Source organism: Scyliorhinus torazame, chromosome 19 (assembly GCF_047496885.1).
Source record: "Scyliorhinus torazame isolate Kashiwa2021f chromosome 19, sScyTor2.1, whole genome shotgun sequence".
NCBI classification, from domain to species: domain Eukaryota; kingdom Metazoa; phylum Chordata; class Chondrichthyes; order Carcharhiniformes; family Scyliorhinidae; genus Scyliorhinus; species Scyliorhinus torazame.
In genome coordinates, this window is record NC_092725.1 from 140498763 (window position 1) to 140514328 (window position 15566).

The 15566-nt window shown below is 47.7% G+C and overlaps 1 protein-coding gene across 5 annotated transcripts in view; it reads right to left on the reverse strand.

Annotated features, from left to right (window-relative positions):
* The window catches only part of LOC140396561 (coiled-coil domain-containing protein 91-like), a 266598-nt gene that overhangs the window by 106979 nt on the left and 144053 nt on the right, over positions 1 to 15566 (reverse strand). For all 5 annotated transcript variants that reach the window (XM_072485328.1, XM_072485327.1, XM_072485326.1 and 2 more), the window contains one exon: positions 2009 to 2116. In XM_072485328.1, coding sequence (XP_072341429.1) covers positions 2009 to 2116 — 108 coding nt within the window. The remainder of the gene's footprint in view (positions 1 to 2008; positions 2117 to 15566) is intronic.

Consider the following 15566-nt stretch of genomic DNA (forward strand, 5'->3'; position numbering starts at 1 on the left):
TTGGAGGAAATGAAGGAACAAATGAGGGTTTCAGGAGCACATATGCTGAGGCAGTGGCGAAGACAAGCGATGTATGGAGGTACATACGAACATACAAATTAGAAGCAGAAGTAGGTCACTCAGCCCATCGAGCCTACTTTTTCCTTTGATAAGATTATGGATGATTTGATTGCGACCTCTTTTTCCCTGCCTACCCCTTTAACCTTTGGCTCCCTTCTCAGTCAAGGATCGATCTAACTAGCTTTAAAAATATTCACCGACTCTGTCTCTACTGCTCTCTGGGGAAGAGAATTACAAAGACTAACGACCCATTTAGAATCCATCCAGTCACATTTCCCTCAGGATCTTATATGATGCAATAAAGTTACCTAATTCTTCTAACTCCAATAGATACAGGTCCAACCTTTCCTTGTAAGACAATCCCGTCATTCCAGGAATCAGTCGAGTGAACCTGCTCTGCATTGCCTCTCATGCAAATATATCCTTTCTTAGATAAGAAATCCAAGATTGTAAACAGTACTCCAGAAATGGGGCTGGATGTAGCAGCCGCATTAGCCACGGGTACGAATCCTGTAATGACCGCTAAATCTCACGAGAGGCCAAAAACGGGATTTACGCCCCTGATATTTTGGAACACAATCTTCCCGGGCCCTCCCCGATGAAGTGATCAGGAGGGCACGAACCTGATTTGCATGAATTTGAATCCATTATAATATATCCAGCGTGGTTAATGTCGCATCTTCAGTCCTCATTGAATCTTCCCATCTGCCACGCGTGACGTCACGCTGTCGCAAATTACTACAGCTTTTTTAAAATGGGAGCCAGGCGCCACGACCTGAGAGCTCCAATTTCCGGGTTGGAGATTGCGGCTGGTGTGGGTGATCCTGAAGTCTGCTGTCTGTGTTGTTTGAAAGTTCTTTCTGCATATACAGTTGATGCTACTTCCAGATGACATGGGAATTTTTCACAGCTTTTCAACATCCTATCGACATCCTATCCATCAGCCGTTGGAAGGTTGCTGGAGCTCAACGTAAACAAATGTTTGCATGGGCGAGACGACCCACGCACTCCTCGGTGGCAGAGGTGGTCCAACGTTGGCCAGCGACGGAATCTTCTGCCATTCTCAGCGGGATTTCCATTGAATGCATCCCCTGTCGGCAAAGACACGGCAGGGGTGCGCTGTCAGGACAGGAATATCCCGCCGGTGTGAACGGCCAGAAAATACTGACCCTCAAGTCCGTTTGCAACTTACTCTCCTACCTATCTCTGTATCAGCAGCAAATATAGCAACTGTATATTTGGTCACTTCCTCCAAGTCACTAATATAGATTGTAAATACGCTCTTCTCTCCTTCAAACTGAATTTGAAATTCCATTATGTTATGATCCTCAGTGGCTTCTTTACTACAAGGTCCACCTCGGGGCTCCTTTAGAAGCTCATCGTGGGAACAAATGTCTGTCCAAGGTTTCAAACAGGATTATTTAATCTCAGATTGTTGCCAGAGAGAAGGATGGAGTTCGTAAAGTTTGGAGAAGGGACCAAAAACAATGGTTTCAATCTTCCCAATATTAATTTGCAGCACATTTCTGCTTATCCAGCACTCAATGTTGGATAAGCAGTCTGATAATTTAGTAACGGCGATGGGGTGGAGGGAGATGGTTCAAGAGTTGATGTAGAGTTGGGAGTCGGCAACATACTTGTGAAAACTAACGGTATGCTTTCAGGTTTTTCCGCCAATGGGCAGCAAGTAGATAAGAAACATGAAGGGCAGTGATGCGGGAGAAGGAAGAGAAGCCATTCCAAATGATACTCTGATTCAATTAGATAGACAAGAATAGTGCCAGACAAATCGTCCCACCCTGCTAAATGACAGTGGAGGTGTTGGAGAAGGATGCTGCAATTAACTGTGTCAATGGCTACAAACAGGTGAAGGACAAAGAGGAAAACTTTACCTTTGTCACAGTCTCATAGCATGATCTTTGTCAATAACATAATGCAATAACATTACCTGTGTGTTAAGCAATTCTTCACATTTCTGCATTTGATTCTCTATGGCTGACTGAAGCTGTTTTTTGCTTGCTTCTTGCTGCTGTTGTACAGCAGACTTTGTTAATGCCTTAAAGAAAGAGAACAAGCCAAGTAAAACAGATCATATTGTCAAGCAGATTCACATTTATTTTTCTCAAATTATTCAGACTAAAAAAAAAATCACAATTAGATTCATATCTTTCAGAAACCATTGATTAGGGCATTTACTCTTTTGATTTGAAAGTTATTCACATAAAGTAATGAAATTCAGCCTAATATAAATTGACAAAACCGAGGTTTCCGCATGCTTCATATCACAGTCAGCATTCCCATTTCAAAGACTGTTTCTCCTGCAAATCCAGACATATCACAAGCAGCTGGGAAGGTAGTGGGTTCATTTGACTAAAGTGGGCTCAATTTAGTGATCTAAAGGCAGACCACACAGGACGCAGGCAAATGAAAACTGCTGAAGGAAGAACCACCAGACATATTTCACCAACTGACAAATACCACATCCTCTGCACATTAAATCTGCATGCTGTGAAATCCCATGGGACAGGATGATGCTAAAAACGTCAAGCCAAGTAAAAGCAGATGGAAATTCTGAGAAGTGGAGCATTAAAGGCAATGAGGCAGACACTCTATTGTGTGGGTGTGGTAGGACAACTATAGTATCCTAATACAAAACCATTCCAGGGCCCTGGTTTTGTGGGTAAGGAACTACAGATGCTCCAAAATGCAAGTGCTCAGGTTGGACAAAGGTCCACAGATCATTTTCCAATTCAAGAACATAACTTTGAAATATGTGACTCCTTCCATCCCTTCTCTAGATTAAATGGAATATTGTGAGTTTGCTAAACGTGAACCTTAATGATTATTTTCCCATTTTGAAAAAGTGATGCTGTTCAACACTTTTCATCAGACCACATTTCTTTCTTTCATGGTGTTTTGGTTATAAATTAACCCACAATTGTCGGGTTTCAATTATTACACAGAATGATGACAACATTTATTGACGAGGAAGATCAACACCATCAGGCTTCAAGAAAATGAAAAGCAAAACTTATAAGTTTTGGAAGAATCTAATTTGTGTCTAAAGTTCCAAAGTAAGTGAAAAGGGTTGAAAAGATCATTCCCACTTAATATATCCCTAAAAAACAAAAGTCCAATTAGAACTAAGGTTTTACCAAAATAAAACAAGGTAACAACTGAGATTAATCAAGATTGTGGTCCAAATATAGTACACAAGCAAGATTGAAACGCTAGATTGAAGGCTCGATTAAACTAGATGTATCAAGCAGGGTTTCAAGAACTTTGGATTATAGAAGTCAGCAAAGTAATCCATTTTTGGAACTGCTCAGAATGAGTCAGGACAGAATATGGAAAATATTGTAATTAGGCCTTCAGAATACCAAAAACAGAAAGTTCAGAAGATCACTAAACAGAATACTCCTGGCAAATATAGAAAAATCAGAAAAACTTTATGAAAAGTTAAAATGGTTAAAGTGAAAAGAAAAGCTAGTTACAAAACAGGAAATTAAGACTTCCGGAGCACATTCAGCAAATCAAGATGGAGGAATTCCAACGTAGACCAGAAGAGCAGGTTTGTTCGAGAATGTCAATACTCTGAAGACAAAAGGCAACAACTGGCCATGACTCAACCTTTACAGTGTAAGAGGGTTGAATACTGTGAGCACTGAGGATCTACAATCAGGAAAACAAATGACAAACTGAAAGAGTTGATAAACCTGAATTGGAATCAATAACAAGAATGAATTGCACGATGAATGTAGGAGATCATCAAAATGGGAGAAAGTAGAGAGCATTGGAGGAATGTTTAATTTGATATTCCTTCGCCCTCTCTTTCCAGAATATTGGCCTGTAACTTTCACATGTGTGGCGTGACGACCCGAAGCATGGCCGTTCAGGCATGCGCACTATAAGCACGGCGTTCAAACACCTGGCTGTTTTTTTTCCTGACACTCCGTGCTACTGGTCATGGATTCTGTGGGCCCTTGCATGGCTGATAAGCCTGATCCTAGAGCCGCATCTTCAATCACTCACTTAGCAGAAGCTTCCAAAAGATATCATCGGACCTTGGACACAAAGTTGTGGGCATTCTTTTCTCAGCCTCCTCTTGCCATTGGGTTTTCCCGAGGAATTGTGACCCTTCAATCAGGAGGTTCCTCGAAGTAGGTCTCTTCTGAGAAAAGGTCTCCCATGCATTGGCGTCTATGTTCTATTTCTTGAGGTAAGCCTGGAACGTGCCTTTGAAGAGCTTCCTTTGCCCTCCTCTTATTCAGGATCTTTCCTTGACCTGGTAAAGAAGATTTGCTTTGGAAGTTGGGACTCTTGACATCCTAAGCATATGGGCAGCCAAGCAGAATTGATTTTGGATGATCATGGCCTCGACACTGCTGCTGTCGACTCTTTCAAAGACACTAATGCTAGCACGCCTGTCCTCGTAGGTGATTCAGAGCTAAAGTATATTTGGATTTTGCAATGTATTTTAAGCTGAGTTGTACATTAGTCTCCCTGATGTGATGTTTGTCCTTAGAAGCCTCAGAGATTACTTCAAATGCTTTAAAAAAGTTTAATGCTTTAATGCCTCAGTTGATAGATGCAAGCCTCCTGTGTGCTAATATTAACTATCTTCTGGTATTGCAGCAAATCAATCACCCACCCTTAAGAGCGCACTGCCAAAGGATATCCCAAAAGAAGATGTGTGTCAGGACACGGTGCTTCAGCAGCTGCTGCTTTCGGACGGTGAGCTTGTCAATTAACAATTGTCAAAACCCAACAACCTTCGGGACCACGCCATGTTTACCAACCCAGTCTATCTTTATCCAAGGCAATGTTTGAGACACTAAAGATTTCTTGCCCGAGGCAAGGGAGGGAATATAAATCATCTAGTATTCCTATTCTTGTTCACTATCCAGTAGCCTCTGGTGCATTGAATTTATGTCAACATTGAATGAGAACAGGATCATGTATGCCTGTGATGTCCTCCCATCTATAAAGGTTCACTGACAGGGTCACACATGAAGGATTGTTACTCATGAGAGATACTGGAGAGCCCCCAACAATTGTGAACGTGCATTCATCCTGGGACACTGCGTCGAGGAAACAAAACAATGAAGGAAGAAGACTGAGATGGGGACTTAGAAATATGACTATGACTCAGAAATATATAATACAGATTTGACTAGAAGATCAAAATTAGTCCATCAACTGACTAAGTCAACGCTAAAACCACAAACATATACATCGGGATTTTTTTGTTCCGCTAAATAGGCAACATCACTCAGAACAGAGATGATGGCTGATGTAGAAAACATGAGATTCAAACTGATGCACAGAGGATACTTTTTCAGTGCTGAAGTATTTCAGGGCAAAGCAAAGGGAATTTGAATCTGCATATAAGTGATGTTAAAGCTGATCGAGTTCAAGTATATGTTGACACTGGATAAGTGCTCCAATAATCAGCACCAACACTTGCTTACTTCAAGCAGCACAGGAATTCTTGCCAATAAATGAACAATAGCATTACAAATTCTAAGAATTCTCAGCTAACTTCCTATTGTCATTATAGACCTTACTCTTCTATTGGATATTCTTGACACTGTTCCATAATTCGCTTCCTAATTACTTCAAAGATATTCTTTGAAATGAAGTGTTAGCAATCGTAAATATTTTTTCCAGCACACACATCCCATGAAATTTTAATGTTAACACGTGCATGTCACATTTTTGCTGTTATCTCAAGATGTACGTTCTTGGTTTGCAAAGTATGCTGTACATTCCCCTGGCAATTATTTTGAAAAATATATACCAAATTGACAGATATAATTTAATCCACAGACCTAGAGATAAAAATAACATTTACCCAGTTTCCTGCAATGTCTGGTTAGGTGCTGTTAATTATTCCATTCAAGTTCACAGCAGACGTTTATGTCATCTTTCATCAACAAGAAACAAAAGTTTGAGAAGAATGTCTGATCCAAGGTTACTTTAACTAACTTGCCAGCTGGTTTTGGACACCATTCCTATATTGTTACAGGCCTTTCTGATGCAAGTATGCGAGCAGCCTGACACTACCGGCAGAGAACCTTTGTGGTTTTGCTTTTGTTTTGTTTGAAATTATTGTCAGTCCACAATTCGAGAAATACAATAATGAATAACATAGTATCACAGGAGTTCGAAACTATTGCATTTTGGTAAATAACTGAAAAACGTGGACTGTTTGGCACAGAGAAGTGACTTGCAGGTTTATTTTTCTGACCAATAAAACTTCTCGTGGCATTTTTCCACATCTCCAGCTCTTTACAGCATGTTTATTATAAAAATAAACACAGGAAGAAAAATTACTACCACTGGACAAAGTCTATGAAACCCCTTTTTCTGCAAGCTTCCTGGTAGAATTCTGCCCGTGACAAGTTACCCCACTCAGGTATCAGCTATGGCTCGGTTCGTAGCCCACTCACCTTCCAATCAGGTTATTAGCCCACTACAAAGACATGAGCCCGTAATCCAGCCAACTGCGGTAATGAAGGGCCGCAGCATTGTTGGAGGCACCATCTATCAGCTGAGACATTAAACCAAGCTTTCTCAGATGCATGTAAAGGACCTCATCACACTACTCAAAAAAAGACCAAGTAATTCCCCACCAACATTCATCTCAAACCAACACCACTAAAACAGTTTATCTGATCATTTATCCTGATATGTTTGCAGTATCTTACCATGTGCAAATTGGCTGTGGAGCTTTCTGATTTACAATAGTGACTGTGCTGCAGAACACAAACACATGAGAATAGGAGTATACCATACGGCCAGTTGAGGCTGCTCTGCCATTCAATACAATTATGGCGAATCATGGGCTTTGACTCCATTTTCCCATCCACTCCCCATATTGCTGAGACACCAAAACGCCCAGCTTTAAACGTGATCAATGGTGCAGTACAAGCCACCCTCTGGGTTGGAGAATTCCAAAGATTCACAACCCTTTGAGTAAAGTCATTTTTCCTCATTTTGGTCCTAAATGATCAGCCCCTAATCTGGAGACTCTGCCCCGCATGTTTTAGATTCACCAAACAGTGGAAACAATCATAGATTGGAATCATAGAATCCCGACAGTGCAGTAGGAGGCCATTCATCCCTTTGAGTCTGCACTGACCCTTCAAAAGAGCACGCTACTCATGTCCACTCACCCGTGCACCCCGCCCTATCCCCATAATCCAACCTGCACATCCCTAGACACTAAGGGGCAATTTATCATGGCCAATCCACTTACCCCGGACAATATTGGACTGTGGGAGGAAACCGGAGCACCCGGAGGAAACCCAGGCAGACACGGGGAGAATGAGCAGTCTCTGCACAGACAGTGATCCAAGCCGGGAATCAAACCTGGGACCCTGGAGCTGTGCTAACCACTGTGCCACCATGTTACCAATCTCTCAGCGTCCACTCTATCAAACCCCTTCAAAATTTTGGAAGGTCCAATGAAATTACCTCTCATTCTTCTAAACTTTGAGAACATAAGCCCAGTTTATTTATCCTGTCATCATCGGACACCTAGAGACCATCTCAGGGACCTAACCAGTGAACCTTTGCTGTACCGTTTCGAATGCAAATGTGTCTATTACAATCACAGGCGATCTGAAATGGTTTAAAGCAAATTGGTTTATTCCAAAATGAAATGCAAGCCACAAAGCGGCGGGGAGTACAACTAGTTCCAGTTGGAACCATCCAAAGATACCGGTTCCCCTCCTGGCTGGCTATTATCTGTGGATTTTAATGAATCCCACTGTTGGGCCGTGCCCCTCAGCAGGGGACCCTCATTCCACGAGCCCCATGGGGAGATCAGTTAAGTTGTCCCGTGAGTTTCATGGGGGTTATAGGAGAGGTAGTGGCGTCGTGGTATTGTCACTGGACTAATAATCCAGAGACCCAGAGTCATGGTAGATAAACCAGACATGAAAAATTTGAATTCAATAATTCGAAAGGGATAAATAATAGTATGGGTTTCATTCTCAGGAGCTACATTCCCGAATAAGCTATTAGACCCTGCTTCTGCATATATTGTGACTTTTCTCCAACTCTCACCCCCCTCCCAACCAGACATGCTCCAAAACCCGAACATCTCAGTTCGACCCCAGGTTCCTTTCCAGCGATTTCTCCTGCACTCCCAAAAAACACTCTGTGATCACACACCCTGGAACAGTCTTCCCTCATCCTGAAAACACTACCAGATTCTGAGATCTGCACCCCCCTCCCCCCAAACACAACCCCCCCCCCCTCTCAGTACCCCTGATTCCCAGAACATCGCTCCCTACCTTCCTGGGCCTCATAAGAAATAGGAACAGGGGTAGGCCATTCAGCCCCTTGAGCCTGCTCTGTCATTCAATAGGGTCATGGCTGATCCAACATTCCTCATGTCCACTTTCCTCCCCTTTCCCCATAAACCATGATTCCCTTACTGATCAAGAATCTATTGCAGGCTTAAATATACACAAATCTGCCCCCATAGATCCAAAGAGTCTCAACTCTGAAAGAAGAAATTTCTCCTCATCTCAGTCTTAAATTGGCACCCCTATATTCTGAGGCTATGCCCTCTGGTCCTAGACTCTCCCAAGAGGGAAACATCCTCTCAGTATTTACCCTGTCAAGACCCTTAATAATCCGATATGTTTCAATGAGATCACCTCTCATTCTTCTAAATTCCAATGAGTAGAGTCCCAACCTGTTCAACCTTTACTCATATGACAATCCCTCCATACCGGGGATCATCCCAGTGAACCTTCTCTGAGCCACCTCCAATGAAATAATATATTTCCTTAAACAAGGGAACCAAAACTGCTCACAGTACTCTAGATGTGGTCTCACCAGTACCTTGTACAGTTGCAGCAAAACTTCCCTACTCTTATACTCCAATCCCCCTGAAATAAAGGCCAACCTTACATTAACCTAATAATAATTTTTAGTATCGTCAAAAGTAGGCTTACATTAACACTGCAATGAAGTCACTGTGAAAATCCCCTAGTTGCCACACTCCTACGCCTGTTCAGGTGCACAGAGGGAGAATTCAGAATGTGAAATTCACCTAACAGCACATCTTTGGGACTTGTGTGAGGAAACCGGAGCACCCGGAGGAAACCCACGCAGACACAGGGAGAACGTGCAGACTCCTCTGACAGTGACCCAAACCAGGAATCGAACCTGGCGCTGTGAAGCAACAGTGCTAACCACGGTACTACCTTGCCACATCTTCCTGATTACCGGCTGTGCCTGTGCTCTAGCTTTCTGTGCTGCATGCACAAGTACCCCCAAGTCCTTATGTTGCAGATTTCTGCACTTTTTCTCCATTTAAATATTCTGTTCTTTTGTTCTCCTTCCAAAATAAACTTCACAGGCAGGATTCTCCGACCCCGCGCCAGGTCGGAGAATCGCCAGGGGGCCGCGCGGATCGCGCCACGCCGCCCCGACGCCAGGACACGATTGCCATTGGGGCCGGAGTAGTGCCAATCGGAGGCCGCTCTACGCGCCCCCCCCCCCCTCGCAATTCTCTGGCCTGGATGGTCCGAGTAGTTGTAGAAATGAACCCGAGTCCTGCCGGCAGGACCTCGGCGTTGAAGCATCCGGGGGCGGCCTGTAAGGGGGGGGTCTGACCCCGGGGGGAGGGCGGCCTCCGATGTGGCCTGGCCCGCAATCGGGACCCACCAATCGCCGGGCCGGTCTCTCTGTCTCCCGGCCTCCTTTCTTCCGCGCCGGCTCAGGTACTCCTGTGCCATGTTGGCTCGGGGCCTGCGCGGACAAAAGAGACACCGCGTATGTGCGGAAATCGTGCCGGTAGGCCAGCGCATGCACAGGTTCGCGCCGGACCCACTTCGCATGCACGCATCTCCCGGCACTCATGCCACGGCCGGATCAGCAGCTGGAGTGGCCTGCTGGCCCCTTTTAGGGACCAGAATTGCTGATCCTGGGGCCGTGTTGACGCCGTCAAGAAACGCGACAGCATTTCCAACGGCGTCAACACTTAGCTTCAGGATCAGAGAATCCCGCCCAATATTTTAGCACATTACACTCCATCTGCCAACTTTCTGCCCACTTACTTAACCTACCAATGTCTCTGCAACCTATCTGTATCCTTCTCGCAACTTGCCTTTCCACATATCTTTGTGTCATCTCAAACCTGGCTGCAGGATATTCGCTTCCTTCCTCCAAGTCATTCATATACTTTGTAAACAGTTGTGGTCCCAGCATTGATCCTTGTGGAACCCCACAGAAAAAGAACCCCTCATCCCCACTTGCTGTTTCCTGCCCATTAACCAATTTTCTATCTATGCCAATATACTACCTCCATCATCACGGGGTCCTGTCTTATGACTTAAGCTTTCGTGAGATATCTTGTCAAATGCCTTCAGGAAGTCGAAATACAACACGTCTACTGGTTCTCCTCTATCCACTTCCTCGAAAAACTCAAATACGTTAAGTCAGGCACGATTTCCCTTTCACAAAGTAAATCTGATTCTGCTTGATTAGATTATGATTTTACAAATGTGCTGCTATTACTTTCTTGATAATTGATTCCAATTTTTTTCCAATAATAGGTGTTAGGCTAATTGGTCGACAGTTACCCACCTTGCCGCACACCCTTTTTGAATGGGGATGCCACATTGGCAGCTTTCCAATCCTCCAGTACTTCTCCAGAACCCAAGGATTTGGGGAAAATTACAACCAATGCATCCACTCTGCAGCTACTTCGTTTAGATGCTAGGCTTTTCCATTTGAAAGACTGACCATCACATCAGTGTGCTTGGTGATACAATTTGGTTTAATGCCCCTATACGTATATATCTCTGAATCTTCATGAGCAGCATCAGAGTAGATCTGATTAAAATCTGCTTAAGATCGGTATACGGCTGAGTGGGCAGCATGGTAGCGCAGTGGTTAGCACTGTTGCTTCACAGCGGTTAGCACTGTTGCTTCACAGCTCCAGGGTCCCAAGTTTGATTCCCGGCTTGGGTCACTGTCTGTGCGGAGTCTGCACGTTCTCCCCGTGTCTGCGTGGGTTTCCTCCAGGTGCTCTGGTTTCCTCCCACAGTCCAAAGATGTGCAGGTTAGGTGGACTGGTCGTGCAAAATTGCCCTTTAGTGTCCAAAAGGTTAGGTGGGGTTACTGGGTTACGGGGATAGGGTGGAGGCGTGGGCTTAAGTAGGGTGCGCTTTCCAAGGGTCAGTGTAGATTTGCTGCGCTGAATGGCCTCCTTCTACACTGCAAATTCTATAAAACTAAACATCTATACCAAACTTCAAAGAATGAACTCGATAAGCCTGAACAAAAAGAGGCTGCCTTAACACAAACAACTTTTATTTATGACAAATATTACTTTGTTGCAAGGGTCAGGAGGGGTTAAAGTGATAGGGTGGAAGTGAGGGCTGAAGTGGGTCGGTGCAGACTCGATGGGCTGAATGGCCTCCTTCTGCACTGTATGTTCTATGTTCTAATAAAGTTTCACCAAATGCAAAACTTTCCAACTTGTGCTTTCAAGATGATTGCCTGTGCACAAATGGAAAGTTCCAACTATGTTAACTTCCCATCTACTTTGTTTCTGTTCAATGAATCCACTGATGGCAAGACGTTACCTCTACCTTAGTTTAAAATCTAACTGTTTAACTTATTGACGTCAAAAGGCAATAATTATGCAGATACAAGTTTGATTTGCAACTCAAAGATTTTTGAATGCTTTTTTAAAAAATTCATGTTCACAAGCATTCTTCCCTTCCCAGTAAATTAAGTTTATTTTAAAAAGTGAAATTCCTGAGCAAGATTTATATTTCTAGTCTACATAACTGCAATACTGGGACACAGTTTCATAATCAACCTTTATCTGAACATCAAGGGCTCTGCGGGCAAGATCTTATGGCTGTTCACACAACCAGGATCTTCCGAACCCGCCGACAGTGCACCACCGCCATGGGTTTCCTGGTGGCGTGGGGTGGGTTCCATGGGAAATCCCGTTGACAGCAGCAGGACTAGAGGACCTCCCCGCCCTGCCGGACAACGTGGGCTGCCTCCCACCGCCGAGAAACACGCTGTGGGGAGGGCCAGAGAATCTCGCCCCAAACGTATAACTCGACAAATATGGTGATTGCTTCATGCCTCCAAACCGAATTTAGTTTTGGAGTTTCTGATTTCATCCAAGAAGCGACTTGTTCATATCCTTTTTATCTCCATCTTTTTTCTAATAAATAGGCAAGGTAAATCTTAAACTACTGGACTGTACTCCAGATTAATCATTCATTGGTCAGCTTGATTGGGAGCTCAGGGACAAAGGGCTGGAGTCTCCGGCCTCCCAGCCATGTGTTTATTGGCAGCGGGAGACAACACGTCGTTTGCCGGCAGCAGGATTCTCAGCTCCTGCCATTGTCAATGGGAATTCCGATTGAAGCCACCCCACGCCGCAGGGAAACCTGCCGGTGCGGGAGCGCTGCCGGGACCAGAAAATCCTGTCGCCAGCGAACGGGCGGAAAAGTCTGGTCAAAGAGTTGAGGTATACGGTATGTACTTATTGAGTAGCATTATGTGACACATGGTGTTCCCCATGCTTCACATTTATTAATGACTTGGATGAAGGTATAGGAAATTATATATTCAAGCTTGAAGATGAAATTCAATTAGAAGGGACACCATGTAGTGCAGATAGGAGGAGGAATCTCCAAAAGGATATCGACAAATTAAGTGAATGAGCAAAACTACGGTAGGTGAAATTTGGTGTTTGCTCTGAGGTCATCCATGTTGGATCCAAGAAATGCTGAGAAATTAGGAAGTGTAGAGGGGAGTGGTTTATGCATTCAAGCACCTGGGGCGAAATTCTCCATTATCGGCGGAAAGTCCGCCGATCGGCGCAAAAAAACGGCGCAAATCCCACTTGCGTCACGTCATAAAAATGGGCCGATAGTCTGCGGCCCGAAATGGGCTAGCAGCGACGTAACGGGATCCGCGCTTGCGCAGTGGTTCACGCCGTGCAGCATCATACGCGCTGCACAGCGTGACGGCTCATAAGGCCGCGCAGCTCCCCCCCCCACCCGACCGGAACAGCCGACCGCAACACCCGACTTGATGGCTGGCCGTCGCTCAGCCCCGAGGTTCGAGTCACGCGATGTGGAGGCGCTCCTGGACGCGGTGGAGCAGAGGAGGGACGCCATGTATCCCGGGCACGGCCGCAGAGTTGCCCCACGCCACAGCCGGCGTCTGTGGAGGGAAGTGGCAGAGGCCGTCACCGCTGTGGCCCTGACACCACGGACAGGCACCCAGTGCCACAAGAAGGTGAACGACCTCGTCAGAGCAGGCAGGGTGAGCCTCCCCATATCCCCCCTCCCCCATATCCCCCCTCCCCATATCCCCCCCTCCCCCAGCCCTAACCTTAACCTCTGCAATGCACGCGCAACCGATGGCGTGTATTCATAACACTGTTGCCTTTTACCCCTGCCACCACGCCCCCCCCCCCCCCCCCCCCCCCCACAGGAGAAGCGCGCACACAACAATAGGGAGCATGTGAGGACTGGAGGAGGGCCCGCTGATGAGAGGCCACTGACCGTACACGAGGAAAGGGCCCTGGAACTGGCTGGCGGACCTGAGGACCGGGAGGTTGCTGATGCAGAGGTCGGGGGCCCACGAGCAAGTGAGCCATCAACAGCCCGTCCCCATATCCCCCCTCCCCTATATCCCCCTCCCCCGTATCACCTGATCACTGCCTGATGTCTAACCATGCATGCTTCATTGTGTATCGCAGGACCAAACGTCCAGGCACCCATCCCCGCAGATGCACACCGCCCGCAGGATGCCCCTCGGAGACCACAGGAGACGGAGAGACCCGCACCCTCCAGCATGCGACGCCCGCAGGATGCCCCTCGCACACCACGGGAGACGGAGAGACCCGGACCCTCCAGCATGCGACGCCCGCAGGATGCCCCTCGGAGACCACAGGAGACGGAGAGACCCGGACCCTCCAGCATGCGACGCCCGCAGGATGCCCCTCGCACACCACGGGAGACGGAGAGACCCGGACCCTCCAGCATGCGACGCCCGCAGGATGCCCCTCGCACACCACGGGAGACGGAGAGACCCGGACCCTCCAGCATGCGACGCCCACAGGATGCCCCTCGCACACCACGGGAGACGGAGAGACCTGGAGCAACAGGGAGACGACACCCCCGTCACGTGCGGGAGCGACCACCCAGCGATGAGGGGGGCAGCCACAGGCCCCCGTCACATCCGAGCCAGGACACCACTACCCAGGACACCCCTACCCGGGACACCACTACCCAGGACACCCCTACCCGGGACACCACTACCCAGGACACCCCTACCCGGGACAGCACTACCCGGGACACCCCTACCCGGGACAGCACTACCCGGGACAGCACTACCCGGGACAGCACTACCCGGGACAGCACTACCCAGGACACCCCTACCTGGGAAGACGAAATACCGGACAGTGACTCAGAGTGGATGGGTGGAGACGAACCCCCACCCCAAAGTGCCATGGAGTCAGAGTGGGACGAAGAGCACGACACAACGCCACTGCTGTCACCAACACCCTCCACCATCGCAGAAACACTCACCACGGTTGGGCACTTTAGTGATGAGGCGTCTGGTACACTCACTGGTGCGCACAACACAGCCGTCCCGGTACAGCAGGTGGAGGTAGGAGCAGCAGAGGGACCGGGCGGTCGGAGGGCAGCCCAGGCCAAGCGAACATCTGCCGCCCAGATGGATCCCGGGTTCCCGCAGTTACCACACCCACACATAGATCCGATGCAACCACCGACACGGAGACGAGCGAATAGGGTGACGGGTGGCTTGCGGCGGCTGCGGTCGCAGGTGGAGGAGTCCACCCGCGTCCAGGAGCTGGGAGTGGTCCCGGTCATGCGTGCCACCCAGGCTGACACCGCACGGGTGGCGTCCGCGGTGGAGGCAATGGGTGCGACGGTGTCAGACATGGGGAACGGTTTGCGAGGCCTGGGGTCTTCCGTGCAGGCGGCGTCTGTGGCCCAGGAAATGGCTGCCCTCTCACAGGAGGCCATGAGCCAGTGCCAGCGCCAGATGGCAGAGGCGCTCAACGCCATAGCCCAGTCTCAGCAGGCCATGGCCCAGTCTCAGCAGGCCATAGCCCAGTCTCTGCAGGCCATGGCTCAGTCTCTGCAGGCCATGGCCCAGTCTCAGCAGGCCATGGCCCAGTCTCAGCAGGCCATCGCTGAGGGCATCGGCGCCAGTGGCCATGTGCGAGCCGGCGTCGCACTGTCACAGACAGGGTTTGACAACCCCCTGGGCTCCATGGCTGCAAACCTGCAGACCCCTGTCGATACCACCACGGGCCTCCAGGACTGGCAGCGCCAGATGTCGGGGGCGCGTCGGATGGCCAGTCCGTTCGCATCCCCCACCCATGTAGAGGCCTGGGGGCCATCGGGCACCGCGAGGGAGGAGAAGGTGGTGTGGTCCGTCCCGGCTCCCTCTGTAGGGGAGGTCCCGGTACA